The sequence below is a fragment of the Natrix helvetica genome (genome assembly GCF_964273705.1).
Source record: "Natrix helvetica genome assembly, chromosome: 1".
Taxonomy (NCBI): Eukaryota; Metazoa; Chordata; class Lepidosauria; order Squamata; family Natricidae; genus Natrix; species Natrix helvetica.
Window position 1 is genome coordinate 224,130,653 of NC_138548.1, and position 18,546 is coordinate 224,149,198.

General features: G+C 40.4%; 1 protein-coding gene across 2 annotated transcripts in view; it reads right to left on the bottom strand.

The window, feature by feature from the left end:
• Nucleotides 1-214: 214 nt before the first annotated feature.
• CA10 (carbonic anhydrase 10) overlaps nucleotides 215-18,546 on the bottom strand; it is a 431,566-nt gene continuing 413,234 nt past the window's right edge. For both annotated transcript variants that reach the window (XM_081939543.1, XM_081939544.1), the window contains exons 8-10: nucleotides 7,535-7,689; nucleotides 3,914-4,088; nucleotides 215-951 (exon numbers count right to left, since the gene is read on the bottom strand). In XM_081939543.1, the coding sequence (XP_081795669.1) occupies nucleotides 929-951; nucleotides 3,914-4,088; nucleotides 7,535-7,689 (353 nt within the window). In that variant the 3' untranslated portion in view covers nucleotides 215-928. The remainder of the gene's footprint in view (nucleotides 952-3,913; nucleotides 4,089-7,534; nucleotides 7,690-18,546) is intronic.

Here is an 18,546-nt window from a genome sequence, read left to right on the forward strand (position 1 = left end):
GTCCAAACAAATGTTTACCAAGCCATTTAAAAATGATTGTGGATGTGCTTCTGGTATTTGTGATTATTCCTAAAATAGCTTTTAACTAAATATTGACATATCAATAAAAAATACAATTCTAATGATTGATGCCGGAAGAATTCAAGGTCCTTTCCGTTTTTTGGGGGGAAGAGAGAAGAAATATAATAAACTGAAGTGAGTGTGGTAAATTAATTTGTTAAACACATTTATTGAATTGTTAACAATAACCAAACACAGTGTATGACCTTTGTAAAACAAGAAACAGAAAAATGGATTAATTCCAGTCTTGGCAGTTCCTACTACAGGTATGTGATGAGGGGGAAAATATTTCAATTTCCTTTATATTCTTCAGTGATCTATTTACAATACTTATCTTGGCATCTGTCCATTATTAAGCAAATGGAAAGACTATGATCCAGAAATAAATCTCCCTTACTATCTCCCTAGTTCTGCTTTGCCAGTAACCAATAATGAGGGTGATATGACAGCTTTCCAAGGATTACTTGGCACACAGAACACAAATCCACTTGGATGGCAGCAGCAACCCACCTTTTTAATGGAGTTATGATGGGAAAGAGAAGAAGGGAGAAGGGAAACAGAGGAAGAAGTTCATATATACAAAGTCTGAACAGTCTTTTCATTGTGGGCGATAGTAGTTTCAGGTAAACAGTATCAAAATTGTAATCATGGGAATGGCAGATATTGTCCTTTTTTTTTTCTCTTATGACTGATCATATGAATACATTTCATTGAGCTGAATTTCCAACTTGGCATCCTTTTCTCTCGAGTGTGGCTCCATGAAGTACAAAGACCGAGGACTGAATGGGGCTGGGGCATTCTGTAGTATATCAATTCACAGTAGTAGCATTCCGTTGAGGCGAAAACGTCTTCCCGTTTAGTGTCTTAATTACTTCAGGAGCCATTCATTTACTGAAAGAGAAAAAACAACAACAACACCCAATAACTATGGAAAAATTTCCACAATGACACTCTTCCCCCCCTTTTTTTATTTTTCTCTTGTTACAACTACGTCAACAAAAAAGCACAATAAAGAATGTTCTTTCTGCGCCAATTCAGAAAAGTTCAAACTGCCCAAGGAGCTGCTGATTCTGTTCTACAGAGGAATTATTGAGTCTGTCATCTGCATCTCCATAACTGTCTGGTTTGGTTCTGCAACCCAACAAGACAGACACAGACTTCAATGGATAATTAGAACTGCAGAAAAAACAATTGCTACCAACCTGCCTTCCATTGAGGACCTCTATAGTGCACGAGTCAGAAAGAGGGCTGTGAAAATATTTACAGATCCCCCCTCACATCCTAGTCATAAATTCTTTCAACTCCTACCCTCAAAACGACACTATAGAGCACTGCACACCAGAACAACTAGACACAAGAACAGTTTTTTCCCGAATGCCATCCCTCTGCTTAACAATTAATTCCCTCAACACTGTCAAACTATTTACTAAGGCTGCATTACTATTACTATTAATCTTTTCATCGTTCCTATCACCCATCTCCTTCCACTTATGACTGTATGACTATAACTTTGTTGTTTGTATCCTTACGATTTATATTGATTGTTTCCTAATATGATTTGATTGCTTATTTGTACCCTATGACTATCATTAAGTGTTGTACCTTATGATTCGTGATGAATGTATCTTTTCTTTTATGTACACTGAGAGCATATGCACCAGAGACAAATTCCTTGTGTGTCCAATCACACTTGGCTAATAAAGAATTCTATTCTATTCTACAAATAAAAGATCACTGAAATATCTGAAGGATAGATGGTGGAGTCAGCTACTGAGTATGAAACCAAATAAATAAATACATGTGTAAATAAATACATCCTAACTGGACAATAGTATACAATTCCCAGGGCTTTTTCCAGCATTTGAAATGTTGGTATACCTGCCAGTGGATGGGATAGTGGGAACAATGAGATAATGAGGTTATTAGAGATCCTGATGTCCTGCTGGTAGGGGAAATCAAACCTTGCCTTGAAATCAAACTTTGGAGCCAGAAGTGGATGTATTTCAAAAAAGAAGTCAAACATTGGTTCTTACAGAGGGGAGAAAGTTTTCAGCATTAGTGAAAGAAAAGGAATATTTCATAATTGTTCACAATATCTCAAAATGTGTCACTTGTTTTTACATTCAATCAGATTATTAATCCACCTCACTCGGTGATGATGAACCTATGTTACATGTGCCAAAGGTGACATGACAGGACATGGCATTTTGAGTGACGCATCTTATTTGCATGCAAGCAGAGTCGAATTAGACATTTTTTTTGGAATTTTTGACATACTGAGCCCAAAAGATTCACCATGATTGATCTAACTTAATATTGGTTAGGCTAGTGCTGTGATGGCAAACCTGTGACATACCAAGCCTTCTCTGTGGGCATGTGAGCCAAGCCCCAGCTCAGCTCCACAGTGCATGCGTTCTGATTTTCAGCTGATTTTCGGGTTTCTGCTGTGCCTGTGCAGGGGATGGAGAACATGTGGAAGACATGTGTGCATGCATGGGGGCGGAGGGGTCACATGCACCACACTCCACCCCCGCAGCCAATATTTGGTTCCAGGAGGCTGCAGGGAGGCCTGCTAGGCTCAAAATAGGGCAGTGTGACCCCCTCGTGGCCCATTTTTGCTCCCAGGAGGCTTCAGGGGGGGTCGTGCATGTGGAGGAGTACAGGGGTGGGTCGCACATGCATGTGCAGAGGGACAGGCACACGAGGGGGGGGGTCGTGCGTACATTGCATTATGCGTGCGGGCCAGTGGTGGGTTCCGGATCCCGTTGCAACTGGTATGATGCAACGGCGCTGGGGGCAGCTTAGTGTCCTAATAAGCATTTCATGGTGCATGTCAGACATCTTGGGCTTAACTCCTGCTAGTTATGGGAGTTCAGGTCTAAAACCCCTGGAAGATACTGTACAGGGAATACTGGTTTAAATTAGAACGGTATTTTTCAAACTTTGCAACTTTAAGAAGTGTGGACTTCAACTCCCAGAATTCCCCAGCTCACATGGAGAATTGAGGAACCTGAAGTCTACATATCTTAAAGAAACCAGATTTGGAAGAAGACACTGGATTAGAAGGTTCCTCAGGGAAGGGAGTGTTACTGGCATTCCAAAATAAAAGAAAAACGGTTGTTCTAGAAAGAATTGTGCTTTTAATTTCCTGGTTGCCAGTGTTTTTTTTTTTTTTAAAGAAAAAGATTTCTTACTAAAAAAAAAGCAAAACCAAACAAAATGACATCCACTTTCTCCTCCTTGATCGCCAAATAAGTTATGCCAACCTGGGAAAATGGACTAATTAAATCTGTGAACTCTTGCTGGCATTTGTTCTTGAGCCTTAAAATCTGTGTTTTGTTGCCTATAAATGATTCCACTGTTTTGAAACAGAATCTGTTTATCCCAGTGCATGTTATGCAGAATCCTTTAGGAAAGATATGATATGATATCTTTAGTTTTTTTCAAGGATATTTATTTTCAACTCCAACTTCTGGTACTGCTCCTTTCGTTCATATTCATAGCCAGAACTCCAACTATCACCATGCCAGGTCTGTTTGGCCCCCTCAGAAGGCGCTATTTTTCTGAATGTTTTGAAGCCCCCTTAGAAGACTGAAAGAGCTGTCTTCTGTAGTGGCAGAACATATATTTTCCACATCCAAAAATCCCAGTTTTAATCTTAGCATTTCTACTTACTCACCAGAGAGATCCTTGTCCGAGACTGTGAAGAGAGTTATTAAAGTAGAAAATATTGGGCCTGACAAACAAACAATTTAACCAGTAGATCAAACCTCCTTAAACTGACATTGTAAGACAAAATGGATTCCAAAACAGAAAACATTACCTTGAAATGAATATAGTGTTGGGGACATACCTCTATACTGTAGCTTCTGTGCTCTATTGTTTGGGCAATCTTTCCCTTGTAAACTAAAGTTGATGTTTGTTCGGATACATCGATTGTTGAGAGGCTGGACTGGTCTGAAGTTATCACTCATACTCAGAAAAATCTGTGAAGGCTGATTCTGGCTCAGTAACCGTAAAGAATGCATCTGCATAAATATAAAAAGTGAAGACGGAGTGAGATTGACTTTTAATCTTAATGTTCTGAGAGCAAAACATTAGTTCCTAACTTGGGTATTGTTTAACAGATTTTTGATGAATAGAACCAGATGATGATGATATAAAGGTTTTCTTTATTTGATGAGAGAAAATATTTGGGGCATTTGTTTAAATAGAAAAGGAGAAAATAGAAAATATAAGAGGAAGGATTCAAATTCAGTTCATTGGATATTTGTAATTCAGGTTGTCCTTGATTTACAATAGGTTGTTTAGTGACCATTCAGAGCAGGGGTGAAATCAATTTACTTTAGCTAATGATTTGCAAATGTGACGCATGCGCAGAGCACCAAAAATGGGATGTGATGACGTTCGGGCGGGGGGTGGAGCCTCCCGCTGCCACTGCTACCGGTTCGTCCAAACCAGATAGAACTGGCTGAATTGCACCACTGATTCAGAGTTACAATGGCACTGAAAAAAGTGATCAAAATTTGGATGCTTGGCAACTGATTTGTATTTACGACGGTTGCAGTGTCCCAAGATCACGTGATCCCCTTTTGAGACCTTCCAACAAGCAAAGTCAATGGGGAAGCCAGATTCATTTAACAACTGTGTTATTAACTGAACAACTGCAACAATTCACTTAACAAATATGGCAAGAAAGATTGCAAAATGGGGCAAAGCTCACTTAACATATGTCTCACTTAGCAATATGAATTTTGGGCTCAGTTGTGGTCATAAGTCGAGGACTACCTGTTATTTCTGATCATTTTTAATGGATTTTTGCTGTTTAAGATGGCTTGGGGTTTTTAAAAATTGGTTGTTAGAGAAGGGGATGTTTTATGCAATGAATAGATGGTTGGTTTTATTTTAAGAGGTGGTTATAAGATATTAATGCTGATTATACTTGCTAAGGACGAAGGGGGAGAGTTCTTTTTTCTTTCTGTGCACTTTTTAAATTTAATTTCTTATATAAAATATTTTCTTCTTTTAATGTATTTTGTACTATGTAGATGATATCAGTTTTACATACATAATCTTTAGTAAAATTATTCAGAGAAGAGAGCAAAACATGAAGCTAATTATAATCTGGGACAATTGGTGAACAGGAATTTGGCCAATTATGGTGAGGGTGGTAATAAATCAGCACTGTAAGAACAGTCCAAAGCCGCTTAGTGTCTCTCGACAGTGAATTGTGCAGACTTTGAATCAGAGGTGGGATTCAATTTTTTTTACTACTGGTTCTGTGGGTGTAGCTTGGTGGCTGTGGCGTGGCTTGATGGATATGACAGGGGAAGGATACTGTAAAATCTCCATTCCCTCCCCACTCCAGAGGAAGGTTACTGCAAAATCCCCAATTCCTCCCAATCAGCTGGGACTCGGGAGGCAGAGAATAGATGGGGGCGGGCCCAGCCACAGGTGGTATTTACTGAACTACTCAAAATTTCTGCTACCGGTTCTCCAGAACTGGTCAGAACCTGCTGAATACCACCTCTGCTTCGAATGTTATGGAAATGGTAGGTGGATTGACTTTGCCCATTTCCCCCCTGCCCCCCCCCCCAGTTTCTGGAGACATGAGTAAAGGGCAGTTTCAGAGAATCAGTCCTGCTCTATATACAGTAGAAATTATTTATCAGTATCATTCTGAAGCTGTTAAAGATAAAGTCTTCTTGGAGCTGAGAGTTCAGAGACTTTTCCTGGTTAACTATCTGCTACCACTTTTCTCAGGATTCAGTTTTCGTGGTCTCTCATGAACATTTTAGGCAGATCTGATCTTGCTTAACTTATCCAGATCAGCGAAAAGAAACTAGATGTTGCCATGAGCTGAACTATTTGAAGATAAGTGGAATTATTTTCAACACACTTTACTTCAGAACGAGTGAATATAGGGTTGTGGCTCAAATCAATAGAAGGCATAGATTAGCATTATTCCAGTGCAATTCATTATTAGCAAGGGCAAAATAGTGACTCATTTCCCTTTTTTCAGATATAATGACCTTGAATACACGATAAAGAGATATTTTTTTTTAATAAAAGGAAGACTGCTATGACCAATATAAGTTGCTGGTGGAATACTGTTGCACTTGAATTAGAGCAGGGGTGTCAAACTTTATTTCATTGAGAGCTGCATCAGGATTGTGTTTGATCTCGGGGGGGGGCATGGTCAGCTTGACGTCACTCGTGTCAGGGGCGCCTGTGGCGGCCTGAGTGCTCTGCCACAGAAAGTGGGCTCCCGGGCAGAGTTTTCGGCTGTGACGGCCTCCTTCAACCCTCTGCCAGTAAAAACAGACCTCCGTTTTCGCTGGCAGAGGCACCACTGGCCACCCTTTCACTGTTTCGAGGGCAGCCCCGTGGGCCAGATCTAAGCACCTCACAGGTCAGATTCGGTCTGCGGGCCTTGAATTTGACACCCCTGAATTAGAGGAGATATGGTGAAGCTCTTCCCCTAAACAGAACTGTATGTAATGTTTAAGGCTGAGATAAACTGAAATGGTTTGTCTCATTTTATAGGCAGTGGTGGGAGAAATTGAAAGGATCTTACAACAACAACAACAACAACAACAAGGGCTTCGTCACTATTTGGAAATTCTAAATTTACCTGACTTGAACATTCTGACTCTACAAAAAATCACCCTATTTGGAACAGCTTATATCCTCTGACGTTACCTTAACTGTTCCTAGGTCCTTGGTTAGGACTTGAGCTGTTGGGATACCAACCAGTCCCAAAAGCTGTGAATCTCACCAAAGATTAACATCATCATCATCATCATCATCATCATCATCATCATCATCATCATATCATCTAGGACAGTGGCAGCAACCCAGTGTGTCAACCACTAGCACCAATCAAAGGTGTTTGTGATTAATAATTAATAATAATTCTTTATTGCCAGTGTACAACATATGTACAATGAGGTTGGCTGACAGAAAAGCAAGTCTTTTCCTTCTGTCCACTTTTCGAAGTTCCACTTGTAACTTATTTTTCTTTTCATAGTCTTGTCTTACTACGAAGCATAATAATTGTTCTCCAACTCTCATTGCTTCTTCTGCCTCTTAGAAGGCGTTTGACTTTGTTGTAGCAGTTTGGAATGATATTTTAGAAAAGAACAAAAACATCAGCACTTAAGCGGGGAACCTTCCATTGCACATTTAGCCCTTGGAAGCACCCAAATATTTTGCCTTCTCCTTGAAAACAGTTAGCAACTGCTTTACACCCGTTCTTTCCCTCCTTATGAAGGGGAGAACAGTGATAATAACCTTCGAAAATGTGAAGTTTGAAAGTTGTGGGATTCTTTTTTACTTCTCTATTGCAGGCTGCCTAATTTACCGTGGCTTTTCAGAAAAAGAAGTACACATTGCTGAAGGCACAGCAATTATGAGATGAGTTCATTATTTCCAAAGGTAATGTATCATAGCCAATAAAGGTTTTTCATTTTACCTGCATTCTTGATATGTAGACAGGTTTGTTCATTAGTATCCAACTTGCTGTTTCATAGCAGGGTGGAATTGTCATGGACCCATCATATGTAATGAAACTAGAGGTTTCAGGATAAAGTTCCTCAATATTAAGTCCCTGCAGTAAGTATGCATCATCTAGAAAATAAATTATGGTAAAATTATCATGAGAACAAAACATTCACATTGGTGAGATGAAGACCATCAACCGTCAAGAGTTTAACTGGTAATTAAATGGATCTAAATCAGGAAAATGTTTGAATTGCTAGGCTACTCTGCCAACGTTTATACATTGCAGGAGGTTAAGCTATCTCTAGAAGTGAGCAATCTGCAGCTGAAAATCCTGGTTTCTTCCTCACGTCCTGCAAAGGCTCTTCCACACACAAGGAGCAAAAAAAGAAATTGTGATTTCCTTGTCATTTCAAAATGTGTAGTGTAGCAGATACTGCATTCAGTTCTGGTCGCCACGATGTAAAAAAGATGTGGAGACTCTAGAAAGAGTGCAGAGAAGAGCAACAAAGATGATTAGGGGACTGGAGACTAAAACATATGAAGAACGGTTGCAGGAACTGGGTATGTTTAGCTTAAGAGAAAGAAGGACTAGGGGAGACATGATAGCATTATTCCAATATCTCAGAGGTTGCCACAAAGAAGAGGGAGTCAAACTATTCTCCAAAGCACCTGAGGGTAGAACAAGAAGCAATGGGTGGAAACTAATCAAGGAGAGAAGCAACTTAGAACTGAGGAGAAATTTCCTGACAGTGAGAACAATTAATCAGTGGAACAACTTGCCTCCAGAAGTTGTGAATGCCCCAACACTGGAAGTCTTTAAGAAGATGTTGGATAGCCATTTGTCTGAAACGGTATAGGGTTTCCTGCCTAGGCAGGGGGTTGGACTAGAAGACCTCCAAGGTCCCTTCCAACTCTACTATTGTATTGTATAGATCATAGTTTACAAAGGAAGAAAATTCCAAAATCTCTCCTAAACTTGGTTGGGGGGCTGGATCCCAGTATGGTCCAATTGCATGAACTGCTTATAGAGCAGTACTTTATGATCTGTCAGGGTAGATAAAAATAAATGCTTTTTTTAAAATGGATTTTTAAATTTTAAATAGGATTTTGGGGATTTTTATCAAATTTATTTTAATAAAATGCTTTTCGAATAAAAGATTATTCCACAAGAAATGGAGCTTAGTTATGCAGCCCGAGGCTGTATATTCTGTAATATTGTGACTGCTGGTGAGTCAGAGGAGGAGCTACTGAGGGACAGAGATGACAGTTGCTCTTTAAAAATTATGATTTCAATTGAGTTGATTTAAATCAAATCCACCATGTGGTCTGTATTGTGTGTTCTGCACTGGTTACCAGTTCAGTTCCTAAGTACAACTTAAAGTGTATGAAGGGTACCGACCAGTGGTGGGTTTCAATTTATTTTACTACCGGTTCACTCGTGTGTGCATGCTTGCGCAAAACTTCTGTGCATCTGCCTTAGGCCGCCACCACTACCGCTTCGCCCGATTTGGGGTGAACCGGCAAAAGCACACCTCTGGTACCAACACAACTACTTTCCCCAATTGGATATGACCCAGTCATGTTAGATCAAGTAAGGAAGGAGGTCATGTGGTCCCATTGTTTTGCGAAGTCAGTCAAAGATGGAAGCTGCTGTTTTTTTGTAGCAACTCCAATGATACTGTATAGATTCCACTTTGAAATCAGGCTGGGAATATTTTTAGGAAGTGATTAAATATGAAGCATTTTTGAAGAATCTTTCAGTAATGCCATTGGAACACCTCATTATTATTTTTCCCTCCTTTTTCTGTTGTGCGTTTGTGATTTGGATTGTACCTTGTTCTAATTCTGTTGTTCCTTTTATTGTGACAGCAATAACCTCAATCACAAGACAGTGGCAGGAATAAATCAAATAAATAAATAAGCAAATATAGTTTAGGTGGGCTTATGTCACAGTGACAGTTTGCTGTTTTCAGAAAGGGATGATAATATTGTCAGGGGTAAGCTGACAATCTTGAAATTGCTGCAGCTACTCCGGTTCTCGGTGCTTTATGTGTGAATGTGAAAAATCAGAGTGGTGGCTAAGGATGCAAATCAGTCAGTCTTGAATAATTTCTCAGTGTGCTAGTCTGAAGATGCTTTCAACCCATTCCTGTACCAGTTTTTCACTTAAAAAAACCCATTAAGACTGAAATTCCTAAGTAGTTTTCATTTTTGAGCATTTTCATTATGTACACTTTTCACCACCAGTATTGTGTAATATGGGAGAGCTCTTCTTCATATCTATATTTTCTGCATGCATTTTCCTTCTATTCAGTACAGTGTTGTATGTAAGGACTAGCGGATCTAGGCTGCAAAAATCAGCCAAGTGTAACAAGGCAAGGAGGAGTTCACTTTTTTGGTATCTTTGCATTGCCTTCCAGAGTAGGATATGATAGGATAGGGTAGGGTAGGGTAGGGCTGAGTAGGGTAGGGTAGAACAGGACAAGTAGAACAGAACAGAATAGATTTACATCCATATGACCATCTGGATTTTTGCAGTGCAGTTATGTCTCACAGGTCCAAGTTCTGGACCTAAACCAATATGAAAATGGCACACTCTTGTAGGCCAACTGGCTTTATTCAGTCAGATTCTGGCACACAATGAGTTCTAGCAGTAGCAAAACAGCAGAATGCTGTGATTCAAAGTCAGTGCTGGAAGCTTCTGCCTCCCAGTCTGGTTTATTTAGGCAAGCCACGCCCTTTCCCTGGCCTCACCCCATTGCCAGCTATGCATTAGCCTGTGTTAGTCTGCCCAGCTGGGCTCTACCTGGCCATTCCATTACCCAGAACAGCTGATTGTCAGGTCAGAACAGCTGATTGTTGCTTGCAGCTCTGAATCCCGGCTGGTGGCTTGTCTCGCATTGCCATGTGTCCCTGCTTCACACCTGATCTTTGTTGCTGCAGCCTTTCCTACACCCCCCCCCCCATCGCTGGTGCTCCATTGCTTCAGTTGCCACGGTTCTGATATCCCCTTTCACCAGTGCTCCATCCCAGCCCGGCATGGCAAACCCTGGACTTCAGGGTTTGACATTATGGTAGTCTATCTATCATCCATCTCTCCATCCTATATCTATCATCCATCCATCCATCCATCCATCCAACTAATTTTCTTCTATCTATTTTATTACAACTTTCATCCCATTTGGAGGGGATGTGAGATGGTGTTTCATATACAGATCCCACTGGAGAAATCTCTGCCAGCATTGTAGGAAGAGGATTCCTTGACAGTAACTAGGGAGGCACAGGGGAGGCATCAGCTTGAGCAGATTCTAACAGGGCAGCTAGAGGCTAGAAGTTGCTCCAGCATGTTGATGGGCCTTCCCTCTAGCATTTGCCTGTGTTTTCCTCAATGCATTTCAGTTCCTCAACATATTGTAGTTCCCATCAAGGACCATTTTGGGCTAGAAAACAGAAGACTGTGAATTCTGGTTCTGCCTTGGGCGTAAAGCCAGCTTGGGCCAGTCCCTCTCTGTCAGCCCAAGGAAGGATGTAAGAACAAACCACTTCTGAAAACAATGCCAAGAAAAGTGCAAGGATTTATCCAGACAGTCATCAGGAGTCAACATTGACTCAACGGCACACATAAAAAAAGGAAAAAAGTTCAGATGGATCCATGTTCCTATCAGCGTGACCAACATTTCGTTATTTGTGGGCGTTATAATTTTATCTAGACAGCACCAGCTTTGGGAAGTTTCTGTAAATTAAATCAAATGCCCAAACAAGCCCTAGGATTATTTTAATTTCCAGTGCAAGGTTTAAATTTGGCCACTGAGCCAGGATTGATCTTAAACTGTAATTCTTTTGCATTTTCCAGTAATTGCATGTAACATACCACTTTGGAAATGGATACGATCTTCTGGCAGGAGGGGAGAAGGGAGGGTGAATTAACCATTATAAATTTTGTCCAGTCTCTCTTGGAAAGGTCAAGACTGTTTAGATTTAATTACCCTTGCCTTCCAGAAAAAAGAAGGTGCTACATTGTTAAGGTTAATGTATGATAATAAAGCTACGGCAGTGAAGCTTAATGCCCTTAGAGCACTCAGTGGTGGTAGTGGTGGTGGTGTAGAAATCACTAAGAATTCCCTTGGAAGGCTCAGGCCAATGGGAAAATGGGCTTTAAACGAATGACTAGGTTTCCAGCTCCTCCTCTTTAAATCAGACATTTCCTTCCTTGCTAATTAATGAGCCATCCCCTTTGTAGAAGATGTCAGGAATGCAAATGTTATGTACTCAGTTCGTAATTAGAAAGAGACTGAGTTCTTAGAAATCTGCTGGCACATTTCAAAGAGCTTTGCAGCTTATTTTCCTGGCACTGTGCATCCCACCAATCTTAACAAAGGCAGGTTTTGTTCTAGAGATCTAATTCCGATGTCCTGGTGTACATTGGCTTTCAGGTGCCTTGCTATCCATTCTTGAAGCATGTATTTTAATGACACAAAGAATCACTCATAATCCTCTCCCTGGCTATTTGGGCTCACATAGCAGAGTCATGGAAACAGGCACACATAGTACAACGTAATGTCTGACTGGTACTTGGTCAGGCATTACACCAGGGGTGTCAAACTCAAGGCCTGTGGGCCGGATCCGTCCCACAGGGTGCTTAGATCTGGCCTAGGGGGCTGTCCTGGAAAAAGTGATGGGCTGGCCCATGGTGCCTCTGCCAGCGAAAACAGAGCTCGGGAGAGTCGTCCGCGGCCTTCCTGAGCTCTGTTTTCTCTGGTAGAGAGTTGCAGGAGACTGTCGCAGCTGAAAACAGAGCTCGGGAACCATTTTTGCCGGCAGAGCGCTCGAGGCATTACAGGCGCCCCAGACACAAATGCTGTTGAGCTGGCCACACTCCAACCCCCTGCAAGTCAAACACAACTCTGATGTGGCCCTCAATAAAATCGAGTTTGACACCCCTAAATTACACAGACTCCTTATCTATGGTCTGTTGTGACATTGTAAGATGTGTGAGGAAAAATTGTCCTGACTAATAGGTAGCTCATGTGGTAGAATGATGCTGGATCAAGAAAGTGTGTGTGAGAGAGATGTAAAAGTGCATGAGGAAATTGAGTGAGAAGGTAAGCAATTGACTCACACAGGTGAGTGAGAACAAGTGGGGAGAGAGAACGTGTGGATCCTCTGAATGGTGGACAGGGGCTTCCCAGTAAGTAGGAAGAGCATGATGGGTGGGTATAGTCATTTGCTAGAAATTGTGTGTCTCTGAGATCTCGGCCTTCTCAGAAGGAAAGGCTTGGTCTGTATATAGCAGAAGCAATATATTATGTACAAAAAAATCAAAACAGAAAAGAAAGTTCTGCCAAAAAAGCCAGAAATAAATTACAGGGCAGGGGGTGTGGAGTAATTACATTAGCAATAATCAGCTTAGTTCCTTTCCATATTGCCCGTAATTTCATTCTCATTCTTTAGTAGGACTTTCATTCCAACTGGATTTGCTTTTTTTTACACTGTATTCTACCCACACTATAGAGAAAGCATTTTGTTTGTCAGAAGGATCTCTTCTCACTTAGCTTTTTCCTCATGAGGTACTCCATTGTAATGAACTATTTATATAGCAGGCAGTCATAAAAAGATGTATAGGAAGCACAAGGTGCAACAATTTTGCATTATTATGCTGTTGTGGGAAAAGTCCTCAGGCCTCCTCAAACCTATTGCTAATAAACTTCCAGAATGCCACTAGTATTCTGATTTTGCAATAATCCTTAAGACTAAAAGCTAATAAACAAGAGGACAAGAAAATGTGATCAGAAGGAATTACATGAGGATCTTTCTGCTTTTAATCTAATAAAATAAACATTTACTGATATTCATATGGATATCACACACAGTAAAACTACAGGCTATGCTTTCTTTATGCTAACAAGTACAGCTTGCTTCACATGTACACAGTCACTATTTCTCACTTGGTTTTGAGGACAAAAGAGAGACTACTTAATTTCTTTGATGAATAGCAGGACAGATTAGAACCGTTAAAAGAATGAACATTTCTTATTTTGCTTCAGAGCATCATCATAGGAGGCAAATTGAAGGCACCCAGGAGCTAAATTTATGAGATAATTTAAGAGCAAGAGCCCAACCAGAACCGAAACGCACATCATGGAAGCATGATCGGAGATATAATGGACTGATCCCAAATGCAACAAGATACTTACTCTTCATATACTTTCTTGTTCTGAAAGAATCAACTGCCACCTTGAACAAAGTAAGGAATACTGATTTATCATACTCCTCAGCCACAAACAGTGAGACAGCAGACAGTAGTGAGTAACACACACAAACACACACACACACATTCACACACTCATCAGGCGGTTTCCTTCAGGGCAAACAAACTTTGTGATGCAAAGTATAAGCCAAATGAATTAAAGACAGGAATTAAGAAAAGGAAAAGATAGCTAAATCTACTTTACAACTCAGTTCATTACATTTCCATATCTTTCAAAGCCTGTAGATGTTTGTGAATTAATGCTCTTTACCAATTGCTCCTCTTACAGCAGGAGTGTCAAACTCAAGGCCCGGGGGCCAGATCCGGCCCATGGGCTGCTTAGATCTGGCTCATGGGGCCGCCCTGGAAACAGCAAAGGACCAGCCCACGGTGCCTCTGCCAGCAAAAATGGAGCTTGGGAGGATCGCGGGAGGCCCTCCCGAGCTCCATTTTTGCTGGCAGAGGGTTGCAGGAAGCTGTCACAGCCGAAAACAGAGCTTCGGAGTCTGTTTTTGCTGGCAAAGCACTCAGGCCACCACAGGTACCCTTGACACGAGTGATGTTAAGCTGGCCACACCCACCCTAGCCACCTAAAGACAAACACAACCCTGATGCGGTCCTTAGTGAAATCGAGTTTGACACCCCTGTCTTACAGTCACTATCTTTTATTCCATGGTGTCACTGGATAGCTCATAGACATAGACCTTCTGCTCCCCATTGTGGCATTGGTTGGTTGAAGCTTTTTAGTAAAGCTGAAGGTGCAGACTAATTTACCAGCTTCAGTCGCACAGCCACAGCATGTGTTATTTCTGCCAATACTAAGGACAATACTGGCCTACTTTGCCTAATATTTTGAAGAATAGTAAAAGCTCTTCAGATATTCACTATTGGCCCTATGGAGAAAAGAGAGTAGGAAACCATGGTTTAGTGAGGTAGTCACATTATTCAGTGCTAGGAGGTTTAACCATGTCACACAAGGTTGTATTCTACCTTTTTCCTGTTTCTTTTTGTTGTCAGTGGGAATATTGAAGAGACAGGACTCGCGGCTAGTGCAACAGCTCTTTATTGATTAAATGCCTATATACAAGTGCCAGAGCTGTTCGGCAGCTCCCTCTTTTAAAGGGAGCTGTCTGTCAGCTAAGCCACTGAGGTACCTTGAATGTTCTGCGTGAACCAAACCCTTCAAACCTGCAACTTCCCACCTGGCAGGTGAACCAGAGGAAAACCTACACCCGAGGTTTCCCTCCTCATTATCAAATTTAACACTTTTTATTCTTTTATTTACAATGGAAAAGTCTGCACTTGTTTTCCCATCTAAGTTTCCCTTATATCTGCCTTTTTGTAGAAAAATGCAATTAGCTGCATTATAAGTTTGCTTCGTCAATCATTTCCTAAAATATGCTTTTCTCCCGGATAGTTTGAAAAGATGAATGCAAATGGGAATCCCATTTGGTGCGCCCATTGGCAATCCCGAAGGGTCTTTGTCCCTTCTAGTGGCAATCTGTTTCCTAAGTCCTCAGTTCATTCAGTATCTGTCTTATGCCTGGCCAGATCGTTTGTTTGCCTGGTGGCATCGATTCAGTTCTAACTGGCTGCAATTCTCAGTGTTTTCAGGAAGAGACCTCGTATCATTTGGTGCTGCTGCCTTTTTAATGGGAGATACAAAGGGATGAACATTGGAGTTTCCCTTATCCCAAATTTTAAAGGGTAGGTGTTCTCCTCTGCTGAGCTCTGGTTTTCATCCCAAGTCCTTTTTTTCCCCCATTCTTTTTAAAAGTATTTTTATTATACAGTTTTCTTCATTTTATATCACATTCAGCTTTGCAACAGCAGTATACTGGTTGTATTCACAATTTTTTACATTATACATACTGTTATGTTTCCTAGTATACAGTATCAGGTTCATAACTATTGTTTCCATATTTCTAACATAGATCTCTATATATTTATCATTCTAGATGTTTTATTTTACATTTTGCAGTTTTATAACATCTTACCATAATATTATTTACAATAAATATTCTTCTATCTATCATTATACTTGTACTTATTTCTCATTTCTAATTCGTTAATTGTCTTTCATTGTTAATTTTCTAATCTTTGCACCTGCTATCTAACCAATTATATTACATGTAGCATTAAATATTGAGTTTTTTATGATATTTTCCTGTTAGCATGCCTGATAGAAATAGCTCTGGCTTTAAGTTTATTTGTTGTTTTACCATTTCCTCTAGCCACTTTTTTATCCTTGTCCAATACTTTTTTGAGTCTCCAACACACCAGAAAACTGCATGCTCAGTGTAGAACTGGATCTTCACAACAATCCCTTGATGCTATCTGCAAGTGATGACTCTGATGTATCCCTTGCTCAAAAAGGTCCAGTTCCTGAAAACCTCAGAAAATAAAGTTTTCAATCCTGAGGTGAAAGTGTGTTCATGTGTGATTGCTTGTCATGACAATTCACAGAGAGGGAAGCAACAGGAGCAGTCGCAATGTACGGGCTCCTTATCGACCTCAGAGACTCTGGTGAATTCCCCAATTGTCCACGGCAGGGGGAAGCTCTTTCTGAGACAGATCTTGGCACCCCGGAAGCAGCATTTCGAAAGTGAGACGGATGCAGAGGAATGGTGCTGTGGCATTGTGATAGATTAGGGAAAATTTAAGAAAAATTTAGAGAACAGCACAATTTTTCTTTCAGCCTAGAGTCACACTACCAAACTGCTACAATTGAATTAAGTACCTGTTACTCTATATAGACAAGTACAGGGATGGGATTTTACTAATGTGGACCAGTTTGGGCGAACCTGTAGCTGTGAAGATAAGCTGGGAGCGAAACAGTTTGCTCCCATGAGCAAGTGGGCCCGCCTGCCCCTGCGCTTCACCTATCTCCTCAGCTGAGTTGTGCGGCAATGCCGCGTCTCAGCTGTTTTCCTTCCCAAGCAACAATCTGAAAGGGAAGTACTCTCTAAACTGCGTGTGTGCACTGCACGTCCAGCGAACCAGTTGTAAAACCGGTAGGATCCCACCCCTGGATAAGTAATACCGCATTCATTAGAAAGTAGTTCACTTTTTATGACCCTCGTCTTCTTTCTCGTCATTTCAAATGATTCCACCATTTCCCAGGCCTGCCCTGAACACAAGGAAACTCCCTCCCCATCCTGAGCCAAATTTAAACAAATCACCAGTATTAAAAAGGCTCTAAAATAAAAACCAAACAAGATTGGGTTGTATCAGCAGGAAAATTCCTCCCATTGATCACTGGGTCTTTGTTCACCTCTGCCTGATGTCGGCTAGTATGGACCATTCCTCCTGTTCTGCTGCTCAGCAACAATATTGTTTGACTTTATGCACTAACTCACAGTTTACTAAAGCTGTCACTACTACACGGATGCTAAAGAATGCTCCGGTCTGACTTCCCTCTCTTTTTTTCTGCAGGTAGTTTTAGATCTGAAGATAAGAAGTCTTGGCTCAGATCTTGGTCACTTGCAACTCCTGTTTTTGAGCAACTCACCCACACTTATTCTTGAGCCTGACATGATGTTGAAAACCTTTTCGGAGAAAATGATTGACGGGACATTTATTCAATGTCTGACATTAATGTTTTTTGAACTAATAATGAGATTGAACTGTGACAATGGAAAAAAAAAATGGGCAGGCAATCCATGCCAAAGATGACATATCTCCTCCTGTTCCTGATGCATGGTTACAGCAGTAGGTCCTTGGCTGGAAGGCTCAGCATGATACTTTTATTTCCAAGCCTAATAGGTGAGCAAAATCATTTCTGTAGCGCTGAAGAGTGTTGGAACTAACCAAATGCATCTCAACTGTCTTGGCAACTCAGATCAGTAAAGGCAGATTTATTTTGCAATTGTGCACTGGTTTCTGCCTCATCCTAGTTCCTTCTCTCTTTCCGCTTCTTACCTGTTCATTATTTATGAAGCATAGAGAGTGATGCTTAGCATCAAAGTGTTTCATCAAAATGAGGTTTTTCAAATTTTAAAAGTCTGTCTCCCTATGAGGTCCTTAGCAAAGCTAGTTAAAATGGAGGCACAGCCATTTAACAAATGAAACTACAACTAGGGATTCTGGGGGCACAGTCCGGCAAAAATGTATTACATGATCCTGTGACTGTTCCATCTGTTCTGCCATAAGACCGTGCTTTCGTATAAAGAGTTGCAGTCAATAATACAATTAAGTCGGATCTTAGAAATTAGAGGATTAAAAGAAAAATCTCAGCTTGTTTTGATATTTAGGAAGTCTTCCCTTAAAATGCAGGAAAGTATTTTCTGTTTGGTCTGATCACTGCTTTAAATGCTCTCAACTGGCAGCAGCTTCCCAAAATCTTAGGGATTTTATTCTCTTGCTCTTTTGTTTGACGGTCTTAAATAAGAAATATAGGAAATTCAACTGGTCTTTTAAATGTAAATGTACTTTTATACTGCTTTTTCAAAAGGTCTTTCGTTACTAAAATACTTTACTATTTTTATTTCTGATTATTTTTGGCAATTGTTAAAAGTAATATTGCATTTTCAAACATGCTATAATTAAAATTTCCTAAAGGGCATTACATACTCATGTGTAAGGCTATATGTTCATTATAGAGAAGTATCAATGATATGATTATTTTATAATGCAATATACTTTAAAAGAAAAAAGTGAATATGATAAGATTTAAAACAAAAAGAAAACCCCTACCGTATGTTAAAGCATCTAAAATAAAAACATAAAAGGTCAAA